The sequence below is a fragment of the Bos mutus genome, chromosome 10 (assembly GCF_027580195.1).
Source record: "Bos mutus isolate GX-2022 chromosome 10, NWIPB_WYAK_1.1, whole genome shotgun sequence".
Lineage (NCBI taxonomy): Eukaryota > Metazoa > Chordata > Mammalia > Artiodactyla > Bovidae > Bos > Bos mutus.
Genome location: NC_091626.1, coordinates 20467533 through 20488006, shown reverse-complemented (window position 1 = coordinate 20488006; position 20474 = coordinate 20467533). Strand labels below are relative to the sequence as shown.

At 54.2% G+C, this 20474-nt stretch overlaps 2 protein-coding genes across 2 annotated transcripts; one reads left to right on the top strand and one right to left on the bottom strand.

The window, feature by feature from the left end:
- Positions 1–3004: 3004 nt before the first annotated feature.
- On the top strand, positions 3005–7703 carry CPNE6 (copine 6). Its single transcript, XM_070378504.1, has 15 exons — positions 3005–3172; positions 3593–3772; positions 4136–4210; positions 4371–4445; positions 4563–4646; positions 4737–4826; positions 5179–5283; positions 5514–5600; positions 5844–5903; positions 6164–6297; positions 6373–6427; positions 6518–6569; positions 6900–7033; positions 7128–7364; positions 7566–7703. The coding sequence occupies exons 1-15, from the start codon at positions 3005–3007 to the stop codon at positions 7701–7703; spliced, it is 1674 nt and encodes a 557-aa protein (XP_070234605.1).
- Positions 7704–11000: 3297 nt separating this feature from the next.
- NRL (neural retina leucine zipper) lies at positions 11001–12674 on the bottom strand. Its single transcript, XM_005904927.1, has 2 exons — positions 12294–12674; positions 11001–11408 (listed from the first exon to the last, which is right to left on the bottom strand). The coding sequence occupies exons 1-2, from the start codon at positions 12672–12674 to the stop codon at positions 11001–11003; spliced, it is 789 nt and encodes a 262-aa protein (XP_005904989.1).
- Between the last annotated feature and the right edge of the window lie 7800 nt (positions 12675–20474).

Here is a 20474-nt window from a genome sequence, read left to right as displayed (position 1 = left end):
GGGTCTGGGCTGAAAGCTGGCTGCAGAAGAGGCCAAGGTGGCAGAAAGCAGCATCAGTGTGTGTTGGGCTTTGCGGAGGTACAGTGGGACTGGGGAGGTCCTGGTGTCCCAGGAGGAGATTGGGAGCAGTATGCTATGTGTGTGTGCGCGTGTGTGCTTATGTACAGGCAGGCTCACTAATGGTGGAATTAAATGGTGATATGTCATCCCGGGGGCACCATCAGTAGTCTGAAATCTCAATAGTAGAGTGGCCTGCAGGTGAGCAGAAGTGCCTGTAGCGAGAGAAGATCAATGATTAAAATTAATTGTTTCCTATCAGTGTACTGACAAATGCTAGCTTGGCATCCAAGATGCTGCTCAAGAGCCTCTTCCTCTGTGAAGCCCTTCCTGATGCCTTCCCCTGACTCATCCAAATTGAGCCCTTCCTCCTGTGGCCCATTGCCTCCTCAATAGATCCATACTTTTTGCCTGTCATATCTCAATGCATTTGTTCTGATCATCTCTGTGGGATTTTTGTTCTATATGCACACACCTCCCTGAGGGGCAGGAGCTGTGTCTTAGTCCCCAGTGTAGCCCCAACCCCTGGCACAGTGCCTGGCACCCAAGAGATGCTCAATAAATTATTGCCACCTTAATACATGAGCGGCTTTGGGGATGGAAAGTGAAGTGCCCTGGTGACCCTTCTGTTGTACTCATCCAGACCACCATGTTTCCAAATGTCTTCACGTGCAGCATCCAGACAATTGCTCCTTTCCCCTGGCCTCACCAGGGAATGACTAATGTCTTGTTTGCTCAAGATCAGTGCATGGCACGGCCCCTCCCACAGGATGTGGCCATATGGGCTGAATCTCGGGGTTGGGGGTAGTTACGGGCACCAGGAAGATGCCTTCGGAATCAGTCCAGCATATCTCCACACTGGGAAACCCCTATCTTCAGGAGGCTTCGTGACCGGGATGTGACACTGTGTGCTATTAAGCAATTGTGTCCGTTTCCTTGTCTCCCTGTTAAAAGGTGGAACTTTGATTTCTAAAACCTACAAGGCTCAGCATGATATGTAATGGTCTTTAAGGGACACGTGAAGATCTCCATTCTGTTGTATTCAGGTTGGTGGGCGTGGATGAGGGTATGTGTGTGTGTGTGTGTGACAAGTATAGCCCCGTGTTCTTCCGTATGTGACTGCAAATGTCCTTAACAAATGTGATGTGGAGAGCGACGTGAGACCGGGTGTGTCTCCCTGTGTGCATCCCCAAGGCTGAAACTGTCATGGTGTCATGGTGAGTTTATGTGCTGGCACCTGTTCGTGTCAAGACTGTGTGTGAGCCTGCGAGTCGTGGGTGCGTATGTCTCCATCGCCTCCCGGCGTGAATGTGTGTGTGTGCATGCACCACCGCAGTGTGTGCCTCTCTGTGATGCTGGGTGTGGGTGTGGCAGGAGGGGAAGATGTATGTCACTGTGTCTGCGGGGGTCCTGCCTCTGAGCCACCCTCAGCCCGCCCTCCTCCCCTGGCTCCGTGGCTCCTTCCCAACCAGTGGCCCTGCCCCCCTTCTCCCTCCCAACCGGTCTATGCAAGTGGGGGGAGCTGGTGCTTCGGCCCCCCCACCCCTCCCCATCCAGGCCCCATAAATAGCACCAGAGCCGGAGCCGGAGCCAGCGCCAGCGGCTGGAGCAGCAAGGGAGTCAGGGCCAGGGCCAGAGAGCCGGAGAGAGGAGCCCCCGACTAGAGCCCAGGTGAGCCCACCCTTCATCCCTCGCCCAGCCCCAGCCCAGCCCAAGCCTGGCCCAGTCTCCATAACAACATTGCCCCCGGCCCCCAGAGAGGTCTCCAGTCCTGCCCAATACCCTCACCATCACATGCTCCTGCCCGACTCAGGGGATCTGTGAGAACTGGGAGACTTGTGGCTAGAAGGCAGAGCCCACCCCTAACCCAGACCCTCCCTCACATACCCAGAAGGGCACACACTGTGGGGAGCGGGTACTCAGCCAGGGAAGGGTCCCAGTTCTGAGGGACGTACAGGAACTGTCACAGCCTCCTGAAGACAGACACCCGACTAGGGGATAGACACGGGGTGGGGGCATCCAGACACACCAACGCACACTTGCCGGGGAAGCACAACATGAGATCAGACAGCCTCACCCTGAGAAGTGGACAGACACAGAGAGACGGATGGACCGGCCGTGAACTCGGGCCAGTGTACCCCTGCATGCTGCTGCCCGAAGCTCAGTACCACTGTTGGGGGAGGGTGGCGTGCGTGCATCCCACGGGCAGCATGGAGGGGGCCGAGGCTCCCCAAAAATCCTGTCGCTAAGAGACAGCGCCAGTGCTGCCAAGAAGTGTGAGAACAAGGGAGGTGGGGAGGAAAGCCAGTGTTGTCATAGTGGGAGCCACTGCCAGGAACCTAGAGAAGCTTTCAGCAGGGGCCGAGCTCTGCTGCTCATTCTGCAAGCCCACCACCCCTCCCTTTCCATCAGCCAACCAGAAGGTGAGTCGGGGGAGGTGGATGGGGACAGCCCTGCAGGGCACCTTCCAACCTGTCTCCTCCTGCCCACTGCAGCCTCCGTTCCTGACCCTCCTCTTCAGACTTGCCGGGGCCCCTCCACTCCCCTCCCCACCCCCTTGCCCCAGTTCAGCTTCCTCAAGCCAAGACTGAGTGCAGCGCTGGCTTAAACATCAGTCAGGAAATAGCAGAAGGTGCTGATATAGCAGAAAGTGTGGATCAATCGATTGCCTAGGAACCAAGGCTGCCAGGAACCTCCAAGCCCTCTCCAGCCCCATCCACGCATACAAGGCCAGCAGGGGTGACAAGAGCACTCACTGGGCTGTGCCGGAGTGAGAGGCTCAGAGCTCAGGGGAAGCCGAGTGAGGTCAGGGGGAAGAAGATCCATGAGATGCCAGGGCCTTGGGAAGCAGGGTAAGGGGGTGGGGCCCAGGCTCCCAGAGACAGACCCCTCCTCTGGCAGGTGTCCCCCTTCCAGTGGCCAGTGTCTGCTCTGTCCCCACAGAGACATGTCCGACCCAGAGATGGCCTGGGTGCCCGAGCCCCCAGCCATGACACTGGGGGCCTCAAGAGTGGAGCTGCGGGTGTCCTGCCACGGCCTCCTCGACCGAGACACACTCACCAAGCCCCACCCCTGTGTGCTGCTCAAGCTCCACTCCGATGAGCAGTGGGTGGAGGTGAGAGTGGCTGGCCTCTCCTTCACGGACCTCCGGGACGCAAAGGAAGGAGGCTGGGTGGGGGCAGCCACGAGGGATGGTCAGGACTCTCAGGGGCCTCTTCCAGTCTGTGTGGGTAACCATAGAGATGCGGGTGCCATCGTTACACACACAAAGCATTTCACAGGGACCAAAGCTCACAGGGTCCTATGGGGTCCTGAGATGGCCCCCAAAGGCAGTGGCACTGCTTCCAACTATGAGAGCCCCTGATGGCTGATGGTCCTAGGGGCAGGCAGCACCCTAAGCTTGGGGTTCAGCCCAGGGAGGGAGGAGCCAGTCTCTGGGGCATGGGAACCTGAGGAAAGCTGGCAAGACCGGGGGCGGTCCGGGACAGAGCAAAGCAGCCCGGGTTCCCAGAGGTGGGCTCCCCTCCTGCCGCAGGTGGAGCGCACAGAGGTGCTGCGCTCCTGCTCCAGCCCCGTCTTCTCCCGCGTACTGGCCCTGGAGTACTTCTTCGAGGAGAAGCAGCCCCTGCAGTTCCATGTGTTTGACGCCGAGGACGGATCCACCAGTCCCCGCAACGACACCTTCCTCGGCTCCACCGAGTGCACCCTGGGGCAGGTCTGCATTCTCACCCCCACCCCTACCCCCACCCCCACGGTTCTTCCTCCGGAGGCCAGAAGAAGACAGAATAAGCTGTGGAGTTAGTTCAGTGGGGGGGGGTTGGACCCCATCTCCACCATTCACCCGCTGTGCAGCCTTGGGCTAGATATCTAACCTCTCTGAGTCTTAGTGTCCTCATCTAAACAATGGGGGGTCACAGTGCAGATCTCTTAAGGTTGCTATGGAAATTAAGTCCAGTTCTAGCCCAAGTGCAACCCCTGTGAGCAATCAAAGGGCGCTTATTGCCCTGTCCCTTGTACCCTGGCCAAAGCAGGTAGGTGGGGATGTCACAGCTGGGTCTCCCTCCACCTCCATCCCCAGATCGTGTCACAAACCAAGGTTACTAAGCCTCTGCTACTGAAGAATGGGAAGAACGCGGGCAAGTCCACCATCACGGTAGGCCAGGTCACCGGTACTCACCCTTGGGCAGGGCATTCAACACCCCTGCAGGGACAACCATGGTGACATCCTGCCCCCAGGGCTGGCCCCCACCCAAGGGATGGGGCCTTTGTGGGGGTGGCGTGGGGTAATCCTGCCACTCGTGTCCCCCTTGCAGATTGTGGCCGAAGAGGTGTCTGGCACCAATGACTACGTGCAGCTCACCTTCAGAGCCCACAAGCTGGACAACAAGGTTGGAACCCCAGAGTTTAGGACCCCATCTCCACTGTTAGGTAGCCTAGGCCTCGGGGTTAGGCGCCTCCCTTTCAGACCTCACCAGGCTCAGGGGCCCTTTCCCCCATGTCTCCAGGACCTGTTCAGCAAGTCTGACCCTTTCATGGAGATCTATAAGACCAACGGGGACCAGAGCAACCAGCTGGTCTGGAGAACGGAGGTGGGTGCCTGAGGCCGTGGGGAAGGCAGGAGGAAGGGCAGAATGGGTGAACCTAGACCGGGGGTGACCAGCTCTCTGTGCCACTCCAAGGTGGTGAAGAACAATCTGAACCCCAGCTGGGAGCCTTTCCGTCTGTCCCTGCACTCCCTGTGCAGCTGTGATGTCCACCGGCCTCTCAAGGTGAGGCCCCACGAGTAAGGGCAGCCTGGTAGAGCAGCCAGCCTCTGCCCGAGACCGTCCACCTAAGGGTGCAGGCCCCTCCCTCTCCCTCTTTCCCACTGTGGGATAAAGAACCAGTCACAGCTCAATGTTCCTATATCAATGGTCCTTCTATCAGAGGCCAAGTCCCAACTAGACCGAGCCAAAGGATTAAGTTCAGCAAGTGGCTTCTCTGGACAGGTTGAGGACATCTGTTTGGGCCTAGTGACTATTAGGGCTCTACTTCCCTGAGTCCCTCCTCCTGCCCCCACTGAACCACTGCAAAGCCTCTCTGATCCTGACCACCCATCCCCCTTTCCCCTTGTCTTTTCAGTTCCTGGTATATGACTATGACTCCAGTGGGAAGCATGACTTCATTGGCGAGTTCACCAGCACCTTCCAGGAGATGCAGGAAGGAACAGCAAACCCTGGGCAGGAGGTACTGCAAAGACCACCCCCTCTCCCCAAGAATCCCACCAAGATCCCTGGGAAAATCCTGAAGGAGATGCTGAAGAGCCCCTCACACACAATAGGAGGTGGAGAGGGTGGGAAACTCAGGGCTCAGCCTAAGGACTGAGCCATGAGGGTTCTGCTCTGGGAGGCTCCACTGCAAGGGGGAGGAAAGGTCATATGATGAGACCCTGGGCTTGTGGGGTATGTGGGGTCTAGATGCAGTGGGACTGTATCAACCCCAAATACCGGGACAAGAAGAAGCATTACAAGAGCTCGGGGACCGTAGTGCTGGCCCAGTGCACGGTAAGTTCCAGTGCCCATCTCAAGCCCTTTCCCACCCCCTACAACCCCCATGGCAACCTCGGATTCAGCCTTGCCCTCATTACAAAGAGCATTTCCCTGCTTCTGGAAACTGAGAACCCTTGTCCTATCCACCACCAACTTCAACCTCAAAAACTCTGGCCCCTCCATTTCCCCTGCAGAAGCCCCACCCAGCTCCCTCCTCAAGGGACCAGCATTCCACCTTATCTGCCCTCTCCCCACCAGGTGGAGAAGGTGCACACCTTCCTGGACTACATCATGGGGGGCTGCCAGATCAGCTTCACGGTAAAGGCCTGGGGGAGGGGACGCAGCCAAGGGGGAGGGGCCAGGCCCTAGTGGACAGAGGAGCCCAGAATCCACACTGCCCTTACTTGGACCTCTAATGAGCCTTAGCGTGGTCAGCTTGCTCCCCTCACCCGACTCCAAGATGAGGCTACCTGGGGGCTTGCTCAGATTCACCTTAGTCCTCCCTACAGAACCCAGCTCTGGCCTAGCCTCCCTGGTGGTCTCATGGATGCAGCATATCCTCTCCCTATCTCCACCAGGTGGCAATCGACTTCACGGCCTCCAATGGGGACCCAAGGAGCAGCCAGTCCCTGCACTGCCTGAGCCCCCGCCAGCCCAACCACTACCTGCAGGCCCTGCGTGCAGTGGGAGGCATCTGCCAGGACTACGACAGGTAGCAGGAGATGGGGTGGGGGATGGGCAGGGATGCCTTGCCCGATGGGCCCCCATAGCCTTTTCTCCTCCCCAGTGACAAGCGGTTCCCAGCGTTTGGCTTTGGAGCTCGAATTCCACCCAACTTCGAGGTAGGCTGGGCAAGGATAGGAGAGGAGATGCTGGGAGACTCAGACAGGAAGGAAAAACATCCTCTGGCTGGCCTCGCCTTCCCCTCACAGGTGTCCCATGACTTTGCTATCAACTTTGACCCGGAAAATCCTGAATGTGAAGGTAAGAGAGGAGATTCCCACCAGCCCTGCCTCCCTTCATACAGCTTGCTGCCCACTCCTGTGCACCCCATGCAGGAGCACAGACTCCATTCCCACGGGCCCAGCTCCCTGCCCCTTCATGCTTCCAGTGTCTGCCTGCATTTGGTAAGACTTTCAGCCCCTGACCAGATATCTGCCCACCCAACTCTACCAGCACCTGAACCATCCAACTCTCCTGCTTAGTGAGGATCATGGTAGCAGGGCAGTCCTGAGACAAGGAAATGCCTCCTTACTTTAGGGAGTCTGGAAGAGCTCCCTGCTAATCTCTGCCCTCTCACCTCTTTGCCCACAGAGATCTCGGGGGTCATTGCCTCCTACCGCCGTTGCCTGCCCCAGATCCAGCTCTATGGCCCCACCAACGTGGCCCCCATCATCAACCGCGTGGCGGGACCAGCTCAGCGGGAACAGAGCACTGGCCAAGCCACGGTTAGGTGTCCTGGGGGTGGAGCTGGGGGTGGGGGCGGGGGCGGGGGCGCCAAGGCCGCAGAGCTGACCCTTCCCCCACTCTGTCTGTCCTCAGAAGTACTCGGTGCTGTTGGTGCTCACGGACGGTGTGGTGAGCGACATGGCTGAGACCCGCACTGCCATCGTGCGCGCCTCCCGCCTGCCCATGTCCATCATCATTGTGGGCGTGGGCAATGCCGATTTCTCTGACATGAGGCTGCTGGACGGCGACGATGGTACCTTGCGTTGCCCCCGAGGGGTGCCCGCGGCTCGCGACATCGTCCAGTTCGTGCCGTTCCGGGACTTTAAGGATGTGAGTGCCCGGAGCCCCCTCCCGGCTGAAGGGCTCCTCAGCTCCTCCTGCCCTCCAGATCTGACCCATCTCTCCCACCTGATTGAAGTCCCAAGAAAGAGCCGAATCCAGCTGGCCACCCGAAGCCCCGCCCCCCACCTGAGCCCCGCCTTCTCTCACTCCACCTCCCCTAACCACTTCCTCACCCTAACCCCGACTCAGGCCTCACCCTCTGCGCTAGCAAAGTGTGTCCTGGCCGAGGTGCCCCGGCAGGTGGTGGAGTACTACGCCAGCCAGGGCATCAGCCCCGGGGCTCCCAGGCCCTGCACGCCAGCCATGACCCCCAGCCCTAGCCCATGACCGCCGACAACCTGACGGACACTCCCTGTCTTTCAGTGAGTCCTGGGACACTAGAGGTTGGGGCTTGGTGGAGTCCATCTGGGCTGGGTGTGTGGTGTAGAAGAGGGTGCTTATGACTATCCCACTCTCCCCCAGGTGCCTGTTCTGACCCTTGTGACTCAAGAGACCATGCCTCTCCCTCTTGGACCAGGTGTGCCCTCTGGGTCCCGGAAGTGAGTGGTGAGCCCCACCCCATCTCTTCAAGCCCCAGACCCCTCAGCCTCATGTCCCCTCAGTGATTTTCTTCAGTGATCCTGACTTTCTGGCCATTAATAAAGGAAAGCGCTCCTAGCACCTCAGCTATACCTATCGTGTGTCAGATGCCCACTGGGCCGTCCATAGCACCCTACACACACCACTAAGAAATGGGGACCAGCACCTTTTGAACTCTGAGCCAGAGATCCCAGGCGGTCTGGTATCTGCAGTTTCACCCCATCTATGTGTCAATGAGATCTGAGGAGTCCCTACCCTCACCTCCCAACCTTGGGGTGGGTTGGCGGTGGGGGGGCATGGGGGGTAACCCAGGCTCCCTGGTGGTTAATTACCAGACATGGAAGGGTAATAAGGGGCTGTCAAGGGGGCAAGTTGATGCCCTCTTAAGCTGTCTCCAGAGAATCCTAGCTGAGTCCCCCAGGGGCTGAACTCCAGCCTCCACACAGCTGTGGGGCGGGCTGAGAAGAGGGGAGTAGAGGACTGAAGTAGGGAAGCAGGTCTGCTAGTGAGTTAGGAATACAGAGTGGGTATCTAAGGTCTGTGCAGCCTGATTTTCCTGGTGCATGAATGTGTGTGTGTGTGTTCATGAACTGCATAGGCCTTTAGTGGTTCAGAAGTCCAGCTGTGTACATTTTTTGTTGTTGTTGTGCCTCGAGGTTTGTGGGATCTTAGTTCCAGAGATTGAACCCAGACCCCCACAGTGAAAGCTCTGAGTCCTAACCACTGAACTGCCAGGGAATTCCCTGTGTACTCTTTATAATATGGACAACAAACATTGCCATTTAGCACATGTGAAGCTTTGTGTTTAGTGCTTTAAATGTGTTCACTCTCACTAGGTAGTTACCACTATCTTCCCCATTTTCCTGACAAAGCAAATGAGGCTTGACTGAAGCTTACCTAAGGTCAAAGAAGATTAATAGGCCTAGAACTTGAGTCTGGGCCCATATGAATAAGGGGCCCACACTTAATCATAAATGTGCAACTTCCATTTGCGGTGTATCCATGTGACCCGCTTGTGACCCCAGGGTGTGTAAACATGGCCCAGTTATGTGTATGGGAGTAGATGCCTTGGATGGGCGTCTCTGCCCTTCTGTGTGTCGTGCAGAGCCTCAGCCAGTTAAAGAAGGCAGGCAAGAATGGTGGTGGGTCTAGATCACAGCTGTAGAAAACACATGAGGATCCAGGGGACAGCCAGAGTGATGGGAGAAGAGCTGGGCTCCTAGAAGGACCTTCCCTGCCCCAGCCTCTCCCTTCAAGGATGCCAGTGGAAGGGGATGGAGGAGGAGGTGCTCAAGGTGCCATGAGCCACTCATAGAGAAGACAGAGCCCAAGAAGGTCACCAGTGGTCAGTGGTGGGAAATGAGAAGAGAAAGAAAATTCTGATGGAGATGGAGGAAAGGACTCTCATCGCAGGCTCCTGAGTGGAGGAGGGATGAGCTGGGCTAGAACTAGAGGATGGGAGGAGGGAACAAGAACAGGGATGGGAAGAGACAGCTGGGGAGGGGGCGAGTAGAGGGGGCAGAAAGGAAGAGAGACATATGGGAGCTTCTTCCCCCACACCCAACTGCTTCTCTCCATTTATTATGTCCCTTAGAGGACCTACCACTGCTGCTAAGGTAACTGCTCCCAGCCCAATGCCTCTGCTCTGCCCAGAGCCCCGCCCACTCTCTGTAGGCTGCTGAACTCAAGGGCTGGGTTACCATGGCAACTGTGAGCCATCAGGATAGCCACAGGCAGGCCTGGCTGGGTCACTACTGTTCTTGGGCTTCTATGCAGTGGAGGTGGGAGCGCGAGGTTCCATCTGGCCCAATCCCCGCCCCCCACCCCCATTTCCATTGGGCCTTAGAACTGTGATGCTCCACTCAGCCCAGGTGGGGGCTATCCAGTCTCTTCCCCCACACCACACTTTGTATCTCTCTCTCTCATTCTCTCTCTCTCTCACACACACATATGCACACACACACTTACATAGGCCTGGAGCAAGGATATAGAATAAACACTTCTTAAATCACAAGAACATCTAGCCAATAGCATACGGTTGTGCCTAGACTTCAAGTTTAATTCACAAAAGCTGCAGTCTCTCAGCTCCTTGTCAGGCTGGGGAAAGTCTCACCTCAGCCCTCAGAGAGGCAGAAGGGAGCAGGGGCAACCTATGCAGGTCTGGAGGTCAAGGCAGCATGGAGGGAGCAACCCAGAACCAGTGCATGGTCTCATCCAGGGCCTAGGCTGCAGTCAGGAAGCTGGAACAGGGCAGGAAGTCCCTTTAATGAGGCTGAGTTGAGGGATTCTCAGGGAGACCCCTAGGTCTCTAGGGGTTCCACACTATGGAGAGGCCAGAACTGGAAAGGTGTTAGAAGTCATCCAATCAAGTGAGCATTAGATGAGATCGTCAAAACCCAGGGAGCCAGTGATTTGCTCAAGATGCCAGAGGTATCCTGTGGCAGAGCTGAGACTAGCACCCAGGTTTTCAGACTCCTGCTCAGGGTCCTCTCCCAGACCACACCTACCACCCCTGGAGCTCCTCTGGCCTTTGCTGCTCTAGACCTTGGAGGCCATGGGATTAGCTAGGACAAAAGCCTCTTGAATCAAGTTTCTGGTCTGTCTTGATAATGGGAATTGAAATCTTGAAAATGCAGTTGTCCTAAAATGGGGAGGTTACAAGCCCTGGAATGAAAACACAGCCTCATTGCTAATTACCACCTTACTGCACTACTGGTTGAAAGCCTTGTATTAAAATCTAAACTGATCTGGGAGCAGCAGGACTCCCTCACCTCCCATTCACTGTACGTCATCCACACCTCCTTGCGGCCCGCCCCCTACACAATGCCTGGCACTGACCCCCGCAGATTTCAGTGACCCGGTCCTATAGAGTGGGGCAGAAAGTGAAGGGTTTCTGTGCACGTCCTGCATGAGGGAAGGGGACCCCTCTCCCAGGAAACAACCAGCATCTAATCTCAGAGCATGCCTTGAGGGTCCAGGAAGTTTGGGGATACTTGTGTGGTCATCCAAAGGAGTGTCTGGCACCAGAAGGCGTTCAGTAACCGTCTAGTGAATGGTGCAGGCGCCTCCGGGGTGGTGTGCACCGCCCGCCCACCTACTCCACCACTCGGTGGCCAGGGGCTCAGAGGAAGAAGTGGGCGTGGCCTCTGGCCCCAGGCCGCTCGGGGCCAGCAGTTCACAGCGAGCCTTGTAGAGGTCGCGTTCCCTAGCCAGGCGGGCCACTTCGGCCCGCAGCGCGTCCAGCTGGGTGGCCAGGCGGGCGCGCTCCGCCTCCAGCCCCCGCCGCTGTTGCAGTCGCTTGGAGCGACAGGCCTGCGCGTACCCGCGGTTCTTCAGCGTGCGGCGCCTCTGCTTCAGCCGCAGCGCCTCGTCGCGCCCGCAGCCCCGCAGCTGTCGGTTTAGCTCCCGCACAGACATCGACACCAGCGCCGCGTCGGAAAACCGCTCCGCCAGCTGCAGAGAGAAACGGCGGGGCGCCGGTGACCGCCGGTTCCCGCCTGGCTCCACGCTCCGGTGGCCTCGCCCTCGGCTCCCACCTTTACCTAAACATGCGCCTTCCCCTGAATCTATCCTGCAGCCTAGATCCTGTTCCAGGTCCCAACACGCCCTCCACCATCACCAAGGGTCTTCGACCCCTTTGGGTGGTCCCCGCGTTTCCCACCCACCTTCGGGCAAGCCAATCGCGCACCCGAACCCCACACTGCCTTTGCGGGGTCTTGAGCGGGGCTCCTGGCCTATGTGTGTCCCAGGGCAGACAAACCCTGCCCCTCCAACACACCTCGCTCCCCTGTCCTCCAACACACCTCGCTCCTCAACCCTGTGACCCTCAAAGGATTTGGATTATATCTTAATGCCCTCAACGCCCCCATCTGTCTATGATTAATAGGATGAGTCCCAATCCTTCCTGAGAAGGTTGGGTGCCGGGGAAGCACCGAGTCTTAAAAAGGCCAACTTCATTCTGGTTCCTACAGTCTCAACTCCACTCCATTCCATGCACAACCCTTTCCTGGTTTCCACAAACTCAGTATCTATATACCTGCCCATAATCAATCATTCCTGATGCCCTTTAACTCTCAACTCTCCCCTTTCAGTTGGTCCTCTTCTAACCTTGTCTTCTCCCTTTTCCTCCTGGTTGAGCCTACTCATTTCTCTCTATTTAGGGGTGGGGGGTGCAGAACAATGGTTTTCTTTATCTGATATCTTCTAAAGGTACTTCCCTTCCTCTGTCCTTTGTTCCTTTCCCAAACTGGTAAGCCTCTCCAGGGACTCTCCTTCCTCTCTGGGTTGGCCTCCCCTCTCACCCTGCCCCCTCCTCTGACCCTCTCACTGACCACTCACCTGGGCATGCTGGGCTCCTGTCTCCTCTGGGCTCCCTGGGTAGTAGGCATGGGACCCTTCAACGGGGACTGGGCTCTGACCCTGCAGCAGCTCCACAGCCTCCTCAGGACTTAGCCCCAGCACCTCCCCAGCCCCCAGCTGCTGTTGCAGGGTGGCCAGCCAGTACAGCTCCTCCAGGCCTGGCCGGGTGCCCTCGGTAGCCCCCACCATGCCTGGCTCACTGAAGGTGGGTGAAGGAGGCACTGAGCTGTAGGGTGTGGAGCCCAGAGAGGCTGTCGGGGGGCCAGATCGCCCCTCTGAGGGTTCTCGCTTTACCTCAAACTTCATCAGGTCAAAGTCATTGACATATTCCATGGCCAGGGGACTGGGAGGCAGTGCCATTCTGGGGCTGGATTCAGAGGGGTGCACCTGCAAAGAAGAAGACAGGTTCAGAGCACCTGGAGACTTCCTGCCAGTCTCCTCCCCCAAAGCCCAAGTGCCATGGAGACAGAATTCTGGAAAGCTGGGGTGATGGCACAGTCTGTTCCCTGCATAGTCGCCTCCAGGCTAAGAAACAACTTCTTAGGTGGAGGGGCTCCTGACCAGGGGCCAAGCCACTTAAAGCCTGAATGAGAAAGGGGATAGCACAACCTCCAGCCTGCTGGTGCCTCTGGGATCTATGAAAAACAAGAAGAATATGGCAGCACTCCCAACTTTAGTGCTGGGACATGCTGAATGTCTCTGTCATCTCAAGAGGCATCATTTCATTTCCAAGCAATTAAAAAAATGTTGCTTAATTAACTGTGACAGAGAATGTGTATATTTTAGGGCATTGGCAAGGCACATATGCTGTGGATTTTAATATAGCTGGATCACATGCTGTAATACCTCCCTCTCTCAGAACACCCAGGCCAACACCTTGCATGTAGAAGACCCTCAGTGCACATTCATTCTATGGATTAATCAAGGAGCAAGAGACTCTTCAAGGAAAAAAGTTCCCAGAATCAATTCTAAAAAGATCAGGACAGAGTGGTGACCATCTTTCCTCAAGGCCAATCTCTCCAAGGAAAACCAACCAAGATTAGTTTTCCTCCTTCCATCCAGGACCTAAGACATGTGAACTTGAACAGGTCACCTTCCCCTTCTGACCCCAGTTTCCCCTTCTGTTCAAGGAAGATAGTTAGACTTTAACAATTCTCAAAGACTGTTCTGCAAAACATGAAGTCTGAGAAATAGCCAAGGAGGGGGTCTATGCTCAGATCATTTTGAGAAATGCTACCTCCAATCCTCACCTCTTGCAGGTTCACAGAGCACAAGCAACATAGTCATCTGAGAAGTCCTTCAGTAAGCCATCTGCTCAACTTCAACAGAGTTGAATCCCAAACTTGTGTCACCCAGGAACCCTCCTCTCCGTTATCAACCACAGAGCATGTGCCCACCTGAGGCACCTCTGGCTAGGTGACCTTGGAGAGACTTCCCAGCCTGGAAGTCCCAAGCTTGAGCCCAGCTCCCAGTTCCAACAGCCCCAGGAGGGACAAGGCAGGGACTTCCCTATAACTCAAACAATAAAGAATCTGCCTGCAATGCAGGAGACCAGGGTTCAATCCCTGGGTCAGGAAGATCCTCTGGAAAAGGGAATGGCAATCCACTCCAGTGTTCTTGCCTGGAGAATTGTATGGACAGAGAAGCCTGGCAGGCTACAGTCCATGGAGTTGCAGAGTCGGACACGACTGAGCAACTAACACACACACTTAGCCCCAGGGTTTAGAGTTTGGCTCCATCTTCCTGCCTCAAACCTAGGTAGCTGCTTTCCAACCACATCTCAGGCCCCCAGGTTCTGCCCAGAGAGGCAGGAGGAAGGACAAGGCCTCTCTCTCTTCCTGTCCCAGGTGTTGCCATATCTATTGAGCTCCTCACCCTTGAGAGGGTAGAGGGGATGGGAACAAAAACACACATTGAAGGAATTATCTTTTACAGAGAGAAGGTGAGACACAGAGAGAGGTGTCCAGATAGAGTTGGATGAAAACATAAGTGAGGAGGGCTGTTTTTCTTTCTGATGTGATAGCAGTGAGGGACCTAAAGCCAGTTGAGGTGGGAGTAGAGCAGGGGGCAGAAATGTGAAGATTCCTGAAAACAGAAAACAAAAAGCCCAACAAAAAGCTGATAGCAGGTGTTGGAGGAGGGGGCTCTAGGTGAGAGGCCTGGCACTCAGGGAGGCCTCAGACATACTCACTTTAGGAGTGGCAGAGATGATTGGTCAAATGTCAGAGCCAGGCAGGCACAGCTTCCCCAGAGAATGGAGGCCCCATTGAGCAGGGCCTGGCACCTCTGTGCTCAGAACAAGGGGCTGTGGGCACAGAGCCCACTGGGCACTCTTAAAGGGCCAGCTCTCTTAGGTCATCCATGGTTCTCAGGCCTCCAGCCAATGAGGTGAGGGGATCATTTGCATATCTCGTTGACCTGGGGGGTTGCAGGAAATGAGAGGACAAGTCTGCCTGGTCTCAAGGAAGGGAAGGGGGCATCTTCCCCAACAAAGCATATCACAGATGGTCCAACTCACTGTTCCCCGTTCCCCAGTACAGAGTGCCATGTTGGCCCCCATCGGCAACCTCATGCAGACACAACCCTCAGCCCTTGGCGACTGAAAGCCTGGGACTGGAAAAGAGGGCCAGACAAGCTTCCAGCACGCTTAGCCTTCACGGCTCTGCCATGCCTTGTGGGTATTTTAGGGGAGTATGAATTCTCCCAAACCCACTCTCACCTGGCCTGTTGAATCTGTTTCCTGTTTTCAGGAATCCTTACATTTCTGCTGCCTACCTCACTCCCACCTCATGCCCCTCACAGTTATGGCATCAGAAAGATAAACAACCCTTCAGGACCTGCCTAATCTATTCCCAGCCTCTCTCATTGCTGGGGACCCAGCCCCAGGACAGGCAGCTTGGGAGCAGGAGCATGGGGGAAATGAGGAGCCCTGCTCCTTCTTTCCTTCCGGGCCACCTCGGGACACTGAAATCCAATCACCATCAATCCATCCAAGGCACTTTTGAAACTGCCCTCATTTGCCCTCTGCTTCCCCTCACCTTTTCCTTGTGTGTCTCTGAACCGCTCTCTTCCTCTCTCACTCCTCCTGGTTCCCAGATGGCTGGGGGGTGACCTACATTTTCAGCCTAATCCCCTAACACCTCTTAGAGCTATCATCCCCATGTAGAAGTTGGAACAGGGATACTAGGTATTAGCCAAGGAGATGTTTAAACCTGTCTGAAGCTGTTTAAATAGAGTCTGTACTAGAATAGAACTCCAGGAGTTAAAGGCTATTCTCTAATTTCTAAGGACATCCAAACACTCCATGGGGTTAACAGGTCTTCTTTCCCCACCCAAAGAGAAACCTGGGTGTCCATCAGCCCCAGGGATCATCAATTATAAAAATTAACTGGGTCCCAGCCTTTGGAGTTAGGTTAAGAGCTGGTGGATTAGGATTCGGAAGACAGCGGTTCTCAGACTGGGGTCCCCAGATCAGCAGCACCATCTGGGAACTTGTTAAAAAATGCAAGTTCTCTGGAATCACCTCAAACTTACTAAATCAGACGCTTTGGGGATAGGATCCCAAAACTCTGTGTTTTTATAAGTCCTCCAGGTTATTTTGATGAACACTAAAGTAGAACCCCTGGTCTACAGAATACCTGTAGTCAACTCAGCTTTCTCTGGGGTATGTGTGTGTGTGTGTGTGTGGGTGGGTGGGTGTGGTCTCTCCTCTCTCTCTCTCTCTACACATACATATAAAGAATTCCATCAGAGGACACCTGTCTTTCCACACTTGGCCTCCATTTTATGGAGCAGAAGCCATTGTCATCATTCAAGTGGTGTGATGGCCTGGATGTAGTGTTATTGCTGCAAAAGAAAAACAAACAAACAAAACCCAAGGCCTGGGAACAAGGCCACACAATGGGAATGGGAACCATGGAGACTAGGGACCCCATACATATGCCCATGGAATGGGGTTCTAAGGTAAATCCACAGGAAAGAGGCCTCAGAATTTCCCTGTGAAGAAGAAATAGCAAGTGTTGACTGCAGCCCCTTTCGCAGGCCCGGTCTGGTCTAGCCAGACACTTGCCCCCCAGCAGCTGTCAGGTCTGCACTGATCCTCTTGTTTACTGGAGCGCTCAGAGGAGAGGTGGGAGGGCTAAGCCTCTAACGGGCTAAAGGAGTCAGACTAAACAAGCTCAGGCAAGTTGAGCCGCTCGGGGCTCAGACCAGGCACCACTGACCAGGGAAAGGAGTCTGGGGGGTGAGGGCTGGGCCAGGGGAAAGGACTAAGGGCACAGAGGGAAGAACCTGCAGTAGCCAGCAAGGACCCACAAGGTGCTTCATAGGTTTTCTTGGCAGGAGGGGGCTACATGCTGAGACTGTCTGGCTCAAGGACAAGCAGGGACAGGGAAATGGGGATGAGAAAGATGAAACCAGGTGGACTCTGGGAAGGACAAAACAGAGGAAGGGAGGCAGGAAGACTTAGCTAAGGAGGCAGTAAGTATAGACTTGGGCGAGAGGACAGAACAAGTCAGGGGCTCCCCAGCAATCTGGATTGAAGGAGACAGAGGAACATGGGCAAAACGCAGAGTTGGGTGAAGGGCCATGGGGAACTAAAAGAGAGAAGAAAGTTTCCAAGAGGGGATCAAGAGGGAGTAAAAGGTGATGGGAACAAGGGGCTAGAAGAGTAAAAGTGGCAGAAGAAGGGAGAGAGGAAGGTAAGACTGGCAACCAAGAACTAGAAACAAATTCATAACAGACAAATTGATGGTCGGGCCACAGAAAAAGAGCAGTAGACAAAGGAACTAAAGGTAAAAGGATACAGACAGAGGGATGCTAGACCATGTGGAGGGAGCCTAGGTAGGCAAAGGTCCTGGAGGAGTGGGGCAGGGAACAAAGAGGAAGGAGAGGAAGGGAGACAGAGCCAGTGATCTGGGGTTCCCTGCCCTTCTCTTCTGTCCTGCACCCCCCGTTTTGCAGTCCTGTACAACCTGTACAATCTAGATCATCAGTAATGCATCCAAATCCTCAGACCTCTTCTTGGTTTACCTCTCATACATTCATTCATTTGACAAATATTGATTAAACACCTACTCTGCACCAAACAATATGCTGGGCACTAGGGACCCTCAGTAAATCAGACCATCACCAGCCCCATCTTTGTGAAGCTTACAGACTGATGAACCAGGGAAATGTCAGTTTATTGCCCTTGGGCCCAGGTAGGAATAGCCCCTGCCCTGGGCCCTGTGTTTTGGAAGGCATCTCTCTGGCCCTCTTCTGGCTATGTCCCTTGCAGCGAGGAGTCCAGGCCTCCCCTGCCCATACCCCAAGTGCCTTCTGGACTATACTCCACATACTTAGGAATTCTCTGTGCAAAGGGCCCCAAGCCCACTTCTAGGGCCCACATGGACCTCTTTCCTGGGTTTGCCCTCCCAAGGGTAGATCACACTACTCAGATACACATCCTTAGACCCAGGGGGTGGCCAAGGAGTGGCTATTGGCAGGAGACTGTGGACAGAATTGGGCTGTGTAGACAGGAAGGTCTACATGCATGCAAAGGAGTCCCCTTGTGGTAGAAGATGGTGTCAGAGGTGGGAAAAGAAGTGGATCCAAAGAGATGCCTTCCCCCACAATACCACATTCTGCTGTGGAATCCTGAGAATTCCAAACAAAATCCAAATTTGAATTCAAATTCCAGACCATTATGTGTGTATTTGTCAAGGTAGAAGAATAGAATATTTGTTTAATAGTTGTTAGCTTGTTTAAGTCATACATTTCAAATATTTAGAGCCTCTAGTTAGGGATGGGCCTACGTAAAAATAATTCATTATATGAAGATGTGTGCTATGCAAGAGAAGGGCAGGGACCTATGAGACTTTATTTCATGGGAACCTAATCTAATGTGGGGGCAGGGGAGGCAGTGGCATTGCAGCAACAACTAGCCTAAGGAAGTCACATTAAACTGAGACTAGTCAGGGGAGTAAAAAGGGACTGTGTCTGGAGGGGTGGAGAAGATGGGGATTCCAAGTCACAGGAATAATCTATGCAAGGGCTCTGGGCAGGGAAGAGGTAGACACATACATGAAATTGAAAAAAAAAAAAAAATGCATGAAACTGAAAAAAAAACTAGCCAAAAAGCAAAAACCAAGCAAAGTGGGAAGCATGGTGATAGGTGAGGGTGGGGCTGGATCATGCAGAGACTTGTAGGCCAAGTTTAGGATATGGACTTTAAAAAGAACATGCTGAGTCGCTTCAGTCATGTCCAACTCTTTGAGACCCTCTGAACTGTAGCCCACCAGGCTCCTCTGTTCATGGGATTCTCCAGGGGAGAATACTGTAGTGGGTTGCCATTTCCTCCTCCAGGGGATCTTCCCAACCCAGGGATCGAACTCACGTCTTCTGCGGCTCCTGCATTGCAGGTGGATTCTTTACCTCTGTGCCACGGGGGAAGCCCTTAAGAACAATGAGAAGCTACTAAAGGATTTTCAGCAAGGATGTGGAATGATCAGGTTGTGTTTAAAAGACCACTTCAGATCTACTGTGAAGGATGGCCAAAATGGAATCAAGAGTCAGATTAGGGGGTTAATGCAGTATCCAAGTTGAGTTGGGGAGATATCTTAAGCTGGAAAAAAAAAATAACAACTCCAAGATGGAAACTTGTGTACAGGTGGTTTGATGGGAGGATTTTCAGAGTCTGTGAGGGAAGCAGCATTGGATAGAGAGAAGAGCTGAAGAGCATTATGGCTGAAACAGAGGCTTCAGCTGACCCTATAGGAGCTCTGGAGCTAGGATGAAACTTCAGAGTGTCCTCAATTGAGAGAAAGGGGCTGGGACTCTGGACCCCTGAACCAATCAGCCATTGGACACAGGCTGCCCCAGGAAAGAGGCATGCACATTTGGCAAGACAGCTCCCTTCAGCCATAGGTGGTACCCAGGGAAGTGCTCAGCTCTTCACTATCAGCAGCCAACACTCAGCAGCTGAGACAGGATCCTGAAGGATCTGGGCAGCATGCCACAGCACCCACAACGGGGGATCTGTGAGACATCCAAGGGGAGATCCAGAGGGCCCTGGGGAGCAGAAAATGCAGAGTAAGACAAGGCTGGTCACACCCTGCACCTGTTACTAAATGCAAGTTTGCATACCCCATGAAGCACAGTGAGGCCCAACTGAAATGTGGGAGTTTGGAGCAGAGAAAGGTTTACTGCAGGGCCAAGCAAGGAGAAAGTGTGGCTCGTGCTCAGAAACCCCAGTGGGTTTCTGGAAGAAGATTTTATAGACAAAATCTGGGGTAGGGCCTTTAGGGTGTGTGAATTTTTTCTTCTGACTGCTTGCTGGTGAGGTAACAGGGCTGTGTTCCAGGGATCGTGTGCTCAGCCTGAAGTTACCATTCTCCACCTGGGTGGACAAACTTAGGAAGATAATGAAGGACAGGGAAGCCTGTCTGCTGCAGTTTATGGGATCGCAAAGAGTCGACACACCTTAGCAACTGAACAATAACCTGGGTGGGGGCCTCAGTTGCTGCAGAAGAACTCAAAGGTATTTTTATATATATCCCTTGAGGTTGTTCACTTGTGTTGTTGAGTTGACTATGCCAAAGCCTTTGACTGTGTGGATCGCAACAAACTGTGGAAAATTCTTAAAGAGATGGGAATACCAGACCACCTGACCTGCCTCTTGAGAAATCTGTATGCAGGTCAGGAAGCAACAGTTAGAACTGGACATGGAACAACAGACTGGTTCCAAATTGGGAAAGGAGTACATCAAGGCTGTATATTGTCACCCTGCTTATTTAACTTATGTGTAAAGTACATCATGAGAAACGCTGGGCTGGATGAAGCACAAGCTGGAATCAAGATTGCAGGGAGAAATTACAATAACCTCAGATATGCAGATGACACCACCCTTATGACAGAAAGCAAAGAAGAACTAAAGAGCCTCTTGTGAAAGTGAAAGAGGAGAGTGAAATAGTTGGCTTAAAACTCAACATTCAGAAAACTAAGATCATTGCATCTGGTTCCATCAGATCAGATCAGATCAGATCAGTGGCTCAGTCGCATCCAACTCTTTGCGACCCCGTGAATCCCAGCACGCCAGGCCTCCCTGTCCATCACCCCTCCCGGAGTTCACTCAGACTCACGTCCATTGAGTCAGTGATGCCATCCAGCCATCTCATCCTC